The sequence below is a fragment of the Benincasa hispida genome, chromosome 12 (assembly GCF_009727055.1).
Source record: "Benincasa hispida cultivar B227 chromosome 12, ASM972705v1, whole genome shotgun sequence".
Taxonomy (NCBI): Eukaryota; Viridiplantae; Streptophyta; class Magnoliopsida; order Cucurbitales; family Cucurbitaceae; genus Benincasa; species Benincasa hispida.
The window spans coordinates 64,624,083-64,637,194 of record NC_052360.1 but is presented as its reverse complement, the minus strand read 5'-3'; the positions used below and the strand labels follow the sequence as shown (position 1 = coordinate 64,637,194).

The 13,112-nt window shown below is 33.1% G+C and overlaps 2 protein-coding genes across 4 annotated transcripts; both read left to right on the top strand.

Annotated features, from left to right (window-relative positions):
• The first annotated feature begins 2,286 nt into the window (after nucleotides 1–2,286).
• Nucleotides 2,287–5,734, top strand: LOC120067939 (E3 ubiquitin-protein ligase Topors). 3 transcript variants are annotated; one of them, XR_005479054.1, is made up of 6 exons: nucleotides 2,287–2,663; nucleotides 2,875–3,018; nucleotides 3,138–3,195; nucleotides 3,600–3,841; nucleotides 3,966–4,081; nucleotides 4,761–5,734. XR_005479054.1 is itself a non-coding variant. In XM_039019584.1 (5 exons), the coding sequence occupies exons 1-5, from the start codon at nucleotides 2,299–2,301 to the stop codon at nucleotides 4,828–4,830; spliced, it is 879 nt and encodes a 292-aa protein (XP_038875512.1). In that variant the 5' UTR covers nucleotides 2,287–2,298; the 3' UTR covers nucleotides 4,831–5,734. The 3 variants fall into 3 exon arrangements, 2 of the variants coding, with proteins under 2 accessions (XP_038875512.1, XP_038875513.1); XM_039019584.1 differs by lacking the exon at nucleotides 3,966–4,081; XM_039019585.1 differs by lacking the exon at nucleotides 4,761–5,734 and having other exon boundaries at nucleotides 3,966–4,751.
• Nucleotides 5,735–11,216: 5,482 nt separating this feature from the next.
• Nucleotides 11,217–12,620, top strand: LOC120092572 (transcription termination factor MTERF6, chloroplastic/mitochondrial-like). Its single transcript, XM_039050698.1, has one exon. The coding sequence runs from the start codon at nucleotides 11,330–11,332 to the stop codon at nucleotides 12,491–12,493; it is 1,164 nt and encodes a 387-aa protein (XP_038906626.1). The 5' UTR covers nucleotides 11,217–11,329; the 3' UTR covers nucleotides 12,494–12,620.
• Nucleotides 12,621–13,112: the final 492 nt, after the last annotated feature.

Here is a 13,112-nt window from a genome sequence, read left to right as displayed (position 1 = left end):
GGATATTAAATTGTTTGATTAATTATTTAAATTGTTTTTATTTAAAATTGAATTTTTGAATTTTATGAAAATTCAAATATTTAAATCATTTTTATTAAAAAAATCAATAAAAATTTGATTTTAATCCAATTTAAATTTGAAAATCAACTTAGTGGTTTATTTTACATTAGATACTCAAATCCCACTTTAAAATTGACCTACTTGCTTTCAAAATGAGAGGAAATTAGATTTCATGAGAGACCTAAACAAAACTGAGTCATTTTGTGCTAAGAGGAATGACATGCAATGAACAATTTTGGCTGAAAATGAATTGAAGAAGTGTTCTTCAACTTTAGTAGAAAACTAGTCTTTCTCCTTAAGAATTCCCTTCAATTCCAACTCATTTTGAGCTCCACCACCCAATCTAAGGTCCTATAGAATAGTAGGGAAGATCAAGTGGTGGTCTACAACAATTTGGAGTGAAGATTCAACCAGAATTCGAAGATTTGAAGTGTTCTTCAAAAGTATAATTTCAAAACCCTACTTTAAGTTTATAAACATGCTTGCATAGTTGCTAAGATTGATGGAATTAGAGTGCAAATCCTAATTGCTTATGCTAATTGCATGCTAATTCCATCACCCTCCACTTGCATTCTTTAACTGAACATCGTACAGTTAGCAAGCTCTTCGTTGACTTCTTTACACGGTAGTCGAAGTTCTTTTTTTCTTACAAGTATTGACAATTTAACTGACAAGTCATATTTCGAAAAGAAAATCCGACCGACCTTTATATTCTCGTCATTTAGACAGTCATGAGATATTGTGATGAGGTCGTCATATGATAGGCCCTTTGATGGTCTGGGTATATCTACAAAGGTTGGGTTGGAACAGTGGAATGCATTTGAATCGAAGGCATCACAACTGGTGAGACGAGAGCAAGTGGGGTTACGGTGTTTGAGAGTTTTTGGTCCTGAAGATTGTCCATATTCATGGTCGATATCAAACCGTGGAGTACATCTGGGTTCATTGTTGTGACCAAACCAAGCTTCACTTTGATCCTCCCCCAAATTACATGGCTCAATATGATCATCCATTGAAGACATGTTGGGAATATTACGTGTTGGAATGGTTGCATACCCAAAATTTTGACTAGTTGGAATGGGTTGATTCGTTGGATTGTACTACTGGTATATATTCTCGATGTGTACTCCATGACTTTCGCGAGGTGAAACCGATACAAATAATGACATTCGAGATGCACCACTGCTTTCTAAAAACAAGCTAAGATCTCCATCATCGACTATGTCAATTGAGGGAGCTGAGACCACTAGATTGTAGCAACATTTGATGTGTATATCAAATATATATGGATTGATATTCAGTCGGTGCATAATATTCATTAATTTACTTACAGTTATATTATTTTTGACATTCAAACCTTTCATATGACCTCTAACATAGTTGCATCCCGACTCGTTTCATTCTTCACCAAATTGTACAAATATGCAAAATAGCATCATTGGTATGCAATCAGATTAGCAAATTTTAAGCAATATCCAATCAAATTTTAAGAAATCGCCCAGTAATTGATAAGCGATTGCCCAACTATTTATAAGTGTTCGCTTAGAATTGTATACGTGATCACGTATATATACTAAACGAGTGTTTATACAATACTAAATGAGCGTTTATATTGTAATGAATGGTCGTCTATATATTACTATACGATCATTCATTCAATACTAAACGAAGTGGGGGACAAGAAATACTGTAGAATTTCACTTATGTTCTTTTCGTTTCTGGATCCAATGAATGAATCTTGCTCTATACTCAAAGACACAATGAAATGAACAAATATGAAAACGATCGATAATGAGGACGTTGGACTGAAACTCTGAGAGAACAATGGGAGAACTTTGTGATGAGTTCAACGGAAAATGAATAACTAAGAGTGACCTTCCATTCTTTATATCAATGTTATTCAATGGTATTTAGTTGGGAATAAATGTGTTGGTGAAAGGTTAGTATTGCATTGAATACATATTGAATGAAAAGCTGAAGAAATCGTTGAAAGAAGGAAAAATGTGGTGCGGTCTGAAGAGTTTTTTAATTGAGAGTAAAATTAGTATGGTAAAACATAGAAAAGTTTTTAGGTTGAAAAGTTTTTGAAATTTTCCTTACGGACCATTTGAGCCCAAGCCACAGGTGCAATGATGTAAATTATTTGGGCTGGTCCAAAAATTCATTCTAAAGTAGGCCCGAATTTGTACGGACTATTTTGGGCACATAAAGTTTGTCTTTCCTCTTACTCTCCACAGAATGCTGCAGGCGGAAGTCATGAAGCCTTCGACCCGAGAACCGGCGCCGAAGCTCAACGGCGAAAACTTCATATCGAAGGTAATTTCGCCGGCGATTTGCGGAGAAACGTGCCCAATTTGCCTCATAGAATTGAAGGATCGTACAGCTGCCGTGCTTACAACGTGTATCCACGCCTATTGCATAGGCTGTATTCGTAAATGGAGCAATTTGAAGCGAACTTGCCCTCTCTGTAACGCTCAATTCGATTCATGGTTCGCCAAAATCAACCTCTCATCACGAAGCTTCCGCATAGAACGTTTGAAAACCTTGAATTGTCCCGATAAGCTCAAGATTGGAGTCGGATCTTCCCGGACAGACGCTCGCGGGTGTGTTTTCTGTTTTTGATACGTCTTTATGGCAGTTGATTTTGTTTGCGAGTGTACTTTTTTCTGCTTGAATTGAACTTAGAAGCGAATATGGAACGTTGTTTTCTTTGCTCTCTCCATGTCCCGGAGAACTGAATGCTTTTAGTATGTTCTAATCGAGGGATAGATTTAAAAATTGAACTTGGAACTATATTTGTTCTCCTCGATGTAGGATTCTTCAGAGCACGAGGAATGAATTAAATAGAGAAAGACGGTCGGAAAGATCACTTACATGGCGGCGATCGTTTGGACGGCGAGGGCCGGAATCTGTGCCTGCGGATGTTGTTGCCGGGCGAGAACTTCAATGGCGAGCAAGGTAACTTCAAGGTTTATTTCTCCGGTTGGATTTTATGCCTCTCACTTTTTTCTCCGTGTTTTGGAGCTAAGAGCTTGAATGCTTTTGCTAATATGTTGTTGGGTTATGATTTGACAAAGCATATACAACCGATGTATTCAAGCCCTTCCATCTTCGGTCAGATCATGTTTAGAACTGGTATGCGCTTTAATCCTTGAGCAACTCCGAGTTATTGGATGATTTTAACTGTTAATGAATTTTCAAATGAAGTCTGGTTGCTGGTAGGATTTGAAAAACTATTTCTATTCTCAATTTGATTTTCATTACCTCATTTACATCTCATTGGGGCTAGTTCCTTGAATTAACTACATGTGGGGTTTAGGGTTGAAACTTGGATTGTCGAGGAAAGAATATCTTTAGCTTTACAATTGTTCTATACTCTAGTTGCCAATACATTTGTGTACAGGCACAATTGATAAGGAATGGCTTAAATTTATCTCTTTGATTGCATAAAACATGTTGCAAAGTTCTCATTGGGTGCATGTGCAATTCTGTTATTTTAATTCCTTCATATTCTGTGTTTGTGATTGCGATCTGTGCAGAACATATTGGGAAGTCGTGGAGCCAAAGAAGCAATTCTAGAGAGGATTAAACCATGGATTCGAAGAGAGTTACAGGCCATCCTGGAGGACCCAGATCCAACTATAATTGTTCATCTGGTTATCTCACTATTTGTGGCAAGACTTGAAGTTCCTTCCCCACAGCTTAATGCTGAAGATGACTTTCTTTCACCTTTGCGTCCCTTCCTCTTTGAAAAGACTGATCTGTTTTGGCATGAACTAAGGTACATGACTCATTAACTGTTCAATAATTTAAATCCTTGTGGTTTCGATGATGCATCTAAATTTTGAAATGAATGGAAGATTTCTTGAGCATCTGAATTCTAAGTTCTGGTAGTCCACTCGCAGAAGTAGATGTATTAAGGGTGTTGTTCACTGCTAGATGAATGCTACCCAGAAAATTGGCAACCTAGGAATGCAAGAACATGATATCCAACCCTAAGCTTCAACATAGTCGATTACAAGTAAATTTTCAATGTTACTCTCAGTATGTATGTGTACTGTTGTGCCATTTGATCCCAATTCAACTGTGCCACTGGCTCAAGGGCTATATTATATAACTATCCTTCACTCAGACTGTCCTTAGCTATTAACTGACTGAAGCAACCCTCTTATACCTAGATTAAAAGACTGCAGGGTGGATTTCGACAGGATTCGGAGAATTGAAATAGGAATTATATTGATGTCTTGCCAAATAAGACAATACAAAAGAATTGCCAAGTATTTCAGCTTCGAGGTGGGACACGTACCGCCTGAATGAATATGCCTAAACAACTAAAATCACTGCTACCTACATAAGAAATTAAAATCCCATGAGTTTCTTTACATCAAAAGAGCCCTTTTTTATCCTAATGGTATTCCAAACATAGTCCTTGCTAGTTCACTCTAAGTCTATCATAAAAGTCCCATGGGTAACTGTCTTTGTGTTTGTTTCTTCATCACAATGCCTGGCTGGAATTTTGTTGGATTCCCTTTTTTCAGTGGAGTTTTCTGTGGGTTTGATTTTTTGGTATGTCCTTGTAGTCTTTCATTTTATTCCCAATGAAAGCAGTTATTTTTATCAAATATATATTTAGCTGGCTGCAATTTTTGCGTTTATTATTTTTCTGCTACTGTTTTTATTTGGAAAACTTTCCTTCTCAGATGTTTTGCAGGAAGTTCATTACGCATGGAAGAATATGATTCAGTGGTTGAATATAGAACACTGGGTTGATTGAAGAGAAGATTCTGTTTGAAGAAATATTTTGTACTCATTATTTCTCTCCTGTTGATTCTGGTTATTCTTTAAACAAATCAACATTAATATTAAGAAAATAATTTATCTAGGAAGGAAGGAGAGTTGTGGCTTGGATGCAAGTTCCTTCTTACATAGTCCTGAATGAAAGAAAAAGAACCATGATGTGAGACTAAGACATCTTCTGCTGCCAAGGATTCTAAAGACGTATACGGTTTGGATATGCGAGTTTGATGTGCCTCTACCCACGTGTTGCTTCACGTTGATGACTAAGTGCATCTTCATTCAACCCGCAAATCATTTCAAATAGAGAAGACTCTATATGGGGAAACATCATGTATTGGCTTTTCTCTCTGTCTGTGGAATGGTTTCCCCAACAACGGATCGATTAGAGTTGTTGCTCGATCAGGTAAGGGTTATTGCTCCATTGGGTCAGTTTTTCTAGTATGAACTGGAAGAAAGAAACATACATGAAGACAGAGAGTTTTTGTCCTACATAAGGTTCTGAAGATGGTAGCTGGTTTGAAGGTAGCAATCTGATGGATCATTAAAGTGGAAGTAGAACACACTTGGGAGGATTGGAAATGGAAGCTTAGTAGAATATTAAGCAACTTGTCCTGTGTGGCTTTAGCAATTAATTAGCAGGGTGTTGAGAATCTAGATCTCAATTTAAGATGTTTAGGGTATTTATACCTTTTATTTTTGCACCCAAATTCTCTTGGGTTGCAAATTGTGTAATTTACACATTGTTGACTACTTTCTACCACCACTTCCTGCCTTTTCTACCTTGTATGTCTTCCAAACATTTAGAGCATGTTGTAATGACTTTTTAAGTGGTTGGAAAAGAAAAATACACTTTAAAATACTTAAGTTATTTCAAACATACCCAAGTATACCCTTATTAATTTGAAGTTGAGAAATTAAACTTATTATAGTATACAAAGTTCATAAAAATTTAGTTTCAGAATTTAAACTTAATCTATTGCTTTCAAATGTGTAATGATTTAGTTTTATAGTTTAGTCTCTTTTTCTCTGAGTACCATAATTCAGTCTTAATAGTTTAAAAGTTGTAATGGTTTAATCTTAGTCTTTATAATTTATAAACACATTGAAGTTGCATAATCAATGGCAATAGTAAGGTTTTGTGAAAAGAAAATTTGATGGTAAAATTATGAGAACTTTACCATATGAAGTTCTTTATTATTTTTTGTTTAATAAGTTCAACTTAATCATTTGACTGACATAAAAGTATATTAATCAATCAAAAGTTCTGAGACCCTATTAACTCAAAAAAAAAAAAAAAAAATAGTAAATGGATTTTGGGTTTAGCTTCCATTTGGTTCTTAGGTTTCAAAATAAGTCTTTAAGTTTTGAGTTTTTAGGTTACAAAATCATTTTATCTTTGAGATTTGAGTTTTACTTTAATTTGCTACTTTGGTTTCAAGATTTATACATTTAATTTTGATTTTTCATTAAATTTTCACTTTCAATGATTTTAAACTAAAATCAAGCTCAAAACTTAAGAACTAGATATGTAACATCTCAAAAAAAAGTAATTGAGGCTTTTGATCACCATGAGAAACTCGATTAGAAGACTGATTCTCGAGGTCCAAAATGATCTTTGTCCCACTTTTTAAAACTCAAGAATTTTGACATTTTGCTTACCTCGTTCTCAAGCAATTTTACAAAATACACTTATTTCTTCTTCTTCTAGTGCGACCAACTTCGCAAGACCACACACTAGCTCCAGCAAGGGAAAAATGGCATAGAAAGCCGCCCAAAATAAGAAGCCCCGAAATTTGACCTAGGTTCTAAAAACAAATGTTTTTTGACCTTTTGCTTACGTTATACAAATTATCAAAATCTCTTCATTTTTCTCTTCGTTTTTCTTGCTTTCTCGCTATCAAAGCTATAATTTATTATTTTTTTAAATCCTTCTAACTTGATCTTCTTCTTCCTCTTTTGAAATTCTTCTTTGGGAGGCGATCTTCTCCCTCGAGTCTCACCGCCCAGTTGGTTAGTGTTCACCTTTGTCCCGTTTGTTATCGGTGTTGTAGTTTTGTCACTACCTATTGGCAATCACTTCGCGCCAGTGAGTGGTTTCTTTGGCTCTCTCGTGGAATCAAAGATGAGAACAAGACCAATGCGTGAGATTAAGAAGAAAGAGCGAGACCAATAAGTAAGATCAAGAAAAGAGAACGAGAATAGAGTAAGCTAACTTAAAATGGAGGAGAGCAATGTAAATTGAGGAACAAGATGAAGGAGTGAGAGGAAAGAGCAAGAAATCTAGATTGTGTTCGAGCCTCGCGCGTATTCTAACATAAGCAAAAAGTCAAATTAGGATTTTTACCAAGAATAAACCCACATTAGATTGAGTCTCGAACATTCCATTTTTTACAATAATAATAATAATAAATAATAAATAATAAATTATTGGCCTCTCCATTTTACTAATATCGGTATCTATTCATCATTGGGCCTCATCCACTATTTTTATAAAAACAAAATCAAATTAAATAATTAGTCTAGTGATTTGCATCAATGGATAGTCCAGATTTTTCTGTATCCATGCATGATGAATTATCCCTCTTTAGTCTTCCTTCTCCACTCTTCTCTCCCATCTTCTTCTTCATCCTCTTATCCATCAAATTTCTCCCATTCCTTCAAACCCACCCCTCTCAATTCCCCATTTTCATTCTTCTCCACCGATCTCTCTCTTTCCCTCGTTCATCACCACCCAATCTCCGTCGTTGCTGTTCCGAAGAAAGTTGCAGAAATTGGACGATGCAGCGGGAGGCGACGATGTGGTCGCCGCCTTCAACGGAGTCGGACGAGCTTGGCGAACAACGACGAGACTTAGACGAAACTGGAGAAAATAGAGTCGTGGACGCGCGACAGCTGGCATGGGGAAAGTTGAATGTCAAATGGGGATGGGTGATGACGGCAAGGCCTTCACTTTTCCTCTTCTATTTTTTAACCTTAAAAGTACATGTATGTGATATATTTACATGTTTATTTGATATAAATGATGATGGGTATTTTTTTTATTTAGACGTCTTATATTATATATTGTGGTATATATTTTTTTAATTTAAATATTGATAGATATACACGTCTATTTGATATAAATGACTATATTTTTTTTTATTTAGACTACTATTTTATGATATATATAGTGTGATATTTGATATACCCTTGAATATTGTATCGAGTTTTTGCAAATGTTCTAACCAATATAAAAAATATACTGGTAAATATATTTGATATGTACTTAGATACAATTGGTTTCATGGCAACTAGTTGATCTTTTTGGTGGATTATTCACGGTTATTTTTAAATTTACCTTAAACTATTGTATTAGATGTTTGCAAATATCCTAACTAATATATAAAATATATTGGTAAGTATATTTGAAATGTACTAAAATAGATGGTTGTACCACTTTAAAGTTTCACAATCAATATGATTTTCTTTTCCACTTTTATGAATGAGATTTACTTCGTTGTTCTCAATTGAGATTTCCTTCATTTTTTCTTTTGGCAAAATCATGGTTATTTCTAAATATACATTTGAAGAGTTAGATATTTGCAAATATTGACAGCATATCATAAATTTCATTCAAGTAGTAAAAAAAATTCCAATAAATCACAATTTAACAATAACTCCCTAACAATAATAAAAAAATCCCAATACATATACGACTTCAAATAATTTTCAAATCTCATAACTTTTAAATAAACAAAAATATATACAACATTTTAGAATTCACGAATTTTGTTTGTTGTTTCTAAAATAATTTGATCGTAGCACATAATATGAGGTGTATATTTCCAAAATAATTAAATATACATGGGCCAATATGAAAAAATATGCACAATATATAGCTCAATAGAAACAATACTAGTTAATTTTGCAAATGGATGAAGAAGACAAATATATATGAAAAAATATGTGGTATATATACACATTTGAAATAACCTGGAAAATATTTGAAATGAGCCTCGTATATAACATAAAAAAGGGGAAAAATGAATTATTGAAACCAAAACCCTCAAATAAAATCATATTAAATGCATTTTCTCTCAAAAAAAATTATATTAAATATATTTTCTCTCTTCAATTGATATAATAAATGCATTTTCTCTCTCTAACATTAAAGGAGTTTCGTAAATTGAAAAATATATATATGAAAATGGATATAAATAAATAGAAAAGTGGTAAAATCGTCCAAAATTAATACTAAAAGCCTTATTTGACAAAAAAAAAATGAAATAATTGATCAAAAGATGTTTTTTTATATATAAAAATCTTGTTTTTAAATGTTAGGCCCCAAATTTGGAGTGGAATCCTAAAATGAGGCCATCCGTACGATTTTCTCTCCATCCAATCTACACGAGAAACTAGCGTGAGTAAGAAAGTAAGAAAGCCCAAGCCATTTAATGTGACAAAAGGTAAAAGGTAAAAACCTTATTTTTTATGTGAACAAAAGGAAAAAATATATATATATATATATATATTTAGAAGGGTTGACTAGATAAATAGTAAATTAAGAGGTTTTATTTAGAAAAATAGTAAATAAATAAAAATTGTGAAAATGACAAATTTGAATTAAATAATAAAAAATGATAATGATAAATTATCAAAACTACCTCAACTTACAAATAAATACCAAACAATGTAGCCTATCAAAAAGTCCAATCAATACCTCCATGATTTCAACCAAAACCATCAACAACTAAGAAAAATAAGGATTTAAAAAACTTCTCCTCTTTTGTTGGTTTTCCTCTAAAAAAAAATTAGAGATTCAAGAATTTCTTCATGCAACCACAATGTCATAGAGAATAAGAAACAATTGAAGGAAAGAAAAATCATATATTGGAGTTGTATGGTTGTCAGGTTCATGAACGAACAAAAAAAGTGAGAAAGGGGAAAAAGGAAAATACACCTTTTAACTTGTTGGTGATATGGTATGCATCTACACAAATGGTAGAACAACAAAAATGGGAAAAGAGAAATAAGTTGGTTATACATACATATATATATATATATATATATATTTCCCTCTCTTTTTATTCATTTTTTCTTTTTATTAATTTGAATTATATTAAATTGAATTTTAAAACAAAATCTAGACATTTCAAACTCTATTGAAATTTAATGCGTTATTCAAAAAATGAAATATAATTCACAGTAAATTGACCCTTATATTTTTTCCTCTTAAATTTAAAATTTACAAATTTCAAATCTTTTATCAACTTAAATGCAAAATTTTCAAATCTCGTATCAAATAAATTTAAATTGGTTATTTTCTCAATTATATTAATTTTGACACTAAAATACAAAATTAAAAGAAAACAAAATCCAATAATTTGGGATAACTAATTTAAATTAACAAGATCTCGAATACAGTTTATATACCAATGGTATATTATTATATTATTATATTACATTTTAAAAAAAAATTACATAAATAGTAATAATATAAAAGAAAAAGATGTATGAAATAAAAAATAGTTAAATCATGATAAGAATACAAATCCTTAAATATATATTATAAACTGAAAAGGAAATAGATAAAACTTAATTAATTTGAAAAAAAGGAGGTAACAAAAAACTGAATTTGATAACAAAATATATAAATAAATTAAAAACAATAAGATAAAACCAAATTTGATAAGAAAATGTATAAATAAATCGACAATGAATAAGATAAAATCAAATATGATGACAAAAGATAGATTTAGATAGATAATCATGAAGAAAGATGAGAAAGATACAAAATTTTGTTATAATAGTGAATATTGTGGTTAAAATCTCATAAGTTTACATTACAATTACGTTGCAAATCTCATAGTTCCATATTACTATTACACTGTATGTATAACTATATCTTAGTTAATTGGTGAAACCTTATATAAACATAACTATAATAAATTGAAATAAAATAAAATTTAATAATATATGGATATTTAAAATATTAATTTGATAGAAAAATTTGGATATTTAATTAGTGATATTAATTCGAAAAGAATCTAAATTGATAATTAATTATGAAGATTATGTTAATTACATGAGTAAAGTCCGTCCATTGTTTTGGAGGAAAATGAGCAAATACACTGTATATATAACTCCATATTGTGTTTTATTATTATTATTTTGTTTTTTGAAAAGTAAAGAAAACAAAATTTAAATTAAGGTTTTTACCTTTTACCTTTTGTCACATTAAGTGGCTTGGGCTTTCTTACATTGTGTTTTATTCAAATTTGTGGTAATATACTTGAGTTATCTTGAATCTTATTTCTAGTCGATTTTGTCATTTTTCAAAATAAAACTTAAATTTTGTCATTCACTCTAATTCCCCTCGAAAGGGGAGCAAATATCAATTTTCTACAAAAATTTAATTTTGGGGAAAACTCTCGTCCAATCTAACCCTTCTCCTTCTCGAAGTGAGGCGATCCAGCAGAGTCCTTTCATTTCAATGGCTTCAATGTCTAATTTGCTCTGCAAAACCCTAATTCGCGCTCCTCATCTCCTCACGATTTCGCCATATCCAAACCTCCACTGCCTTCAATTACTCCATTTAAGCTATACCACAACCGTTTCTGGTTCAAATTCGTTTACAATTTCGTATCTCGTAAACTCATGCTCCCTCTCCCCTGCTTCTGCTTCATCTGCTTCAAAGCTCGTGAATTTCCATTCTCCTGAAAGACCAGATTCCGTCATCTCCTTCTTCAAGAACCGCGGTTTTTCCAATGCTCATATCTCATCCATTGTTGAAAGATATCCTCAGCTTCTGTTATCTCATCCCAACAAAATCCTTTTGCCCAAACTCGAGTTTCTTTACTCCAAAGGTGCTTCGACTTCCGAAGTCTCGAAGATTATTGCCCAAGCCCCAAAAATCTTGAGGAGAAGCGTTCAACGTCATCTTGTTCCTGCTTTTGATTTTTTGAAGAGTTACCTTCAAACTAATGAACGGACTATTGCGTCTATCAAACGTTTCCCAAGTGTTATTGCTGAGTGTCGTCAAAATCATTTGAAAGATTCTGTTAGAATGTTGCTTGATGCTGGCGTGCCTGAGGCGAATGTCATGTATTTTCTTCATTATCAGCCGAGAATGTTCACCATGAGTCCACGCAGGTATAGGGAGATTCTAGAAGATGTGTTGAAAATGGGGTTTGATCCATCGAAATCAAGCTTTGTTCAAGCTTTTCATTGTATTCGAGCATTGAGCAAATCGACATGGTTACGGAAGATTGGAGTTTATAAGAGGTGGGGTTTGTCTGAAGAGCATATTCTTGCTGCATTTAGGAGCCATCCTTGGTGCATGGCATTATCAGAGGAAAAAATTATGTCGGGAATGGATTTCTTTGTTAACAAATTGGGCTGGGAAGCTGCAGCCGTTGTCAAAAACTCTATGTTGCTTTCATTTAGTTTGAAAAATAGAACAAGTCCAAGAGCTTCAGTTCTTCTGTTTCTGTTTCAGAAAGGTTTGACTAAGAAGAAATCATTCATGTCGGTAAAACCATATATCTATACTGAAAGTCAGTTCGTGCAGAAGTTTGTTCATCCTCATCTGGAAAAGGTACCTCAGCTCTCAAAGTTGTATCATGTAAATGTGGATGATGGGATTAATCGATTATAAATTTTGAAGCATTCATTTTATACTGTGTTCTAAGTCGAGCTGTTTTTATAAGATTGTTCATTGCATTAATTTTGCTATGTTAAACTATATGCAATGCCCGAATATCTGGAGTGGGACTTTACTATAATTTCACGATGCTTTTTTGCTGCGGAGACTGATTAACCCTTACTCGAACATTAGATTAATGTAAAAGCATTGCCAAGATTTTCCAGTGCCTATTCTTGTAATTTGTTGGTTTGCTAAAGATTGACAGAAATATCACTTATGGCTCACTCGAAAGCTATTTAATACTCAATCCTTGTAGTAAAAATAGGGGAAATTGAGGAGTTCAAAGGTGCGCAATGAGTCAGTTCACCTCTCTCATCTTTAATTTATGGATGGAGCTCTCTCTTTCTGTTAATTTTAATAGGTTTTGTCTTTATTTTTTTAAGTGATTTTTGGTCCTAAGATTCATAGGGGTAAGAGCTCAATTATTGGCTTAATTTGTTCTTCCTTCAAGTTAAATTTGCGGGCAGCTTTGGTGGGTCTTGAGGTGTGTCAGCTCCCTTCTAATTACTTGAGGTTGCCCATAGGAGGCAATTCGTAGAGTCAGGTTTTTTGGGATCCTGTGATGGAAAGG

Excerpts from the sequence above, each read along its gene's own strand:
- LOC120092572 (XM_039050698.1), top strand. The coding sequence starts at position 11,330 with ATGGCTTCAATGTCTAATTTGCTCTGCAAAACCCTAATTCGCGCTCCT.
- LOC120067939 (XM_039019584.1), top strand. The coding sequence starts at position 2,299 with ATGCTGCAGGCGGAAGTCATGAAGCCTTCGACCCGAGAACCGGCGCCG. Across the intron at positions 2,664-2,874 it reads TCCCGGACAGACGCTCGCGG|GATTCTTCAGAGCACGAGGA; the intron begins GTGTGTTTTCTG and ends TCCTCGATGTAG. Across the intron at positions 3,196-3,599 it reads TCAGATCATGTTTAGAACTG|AACATATTGGGAAGTCGTGG; the intron begins GTATGCGCTTTA and ends CGATCTGTGCAG.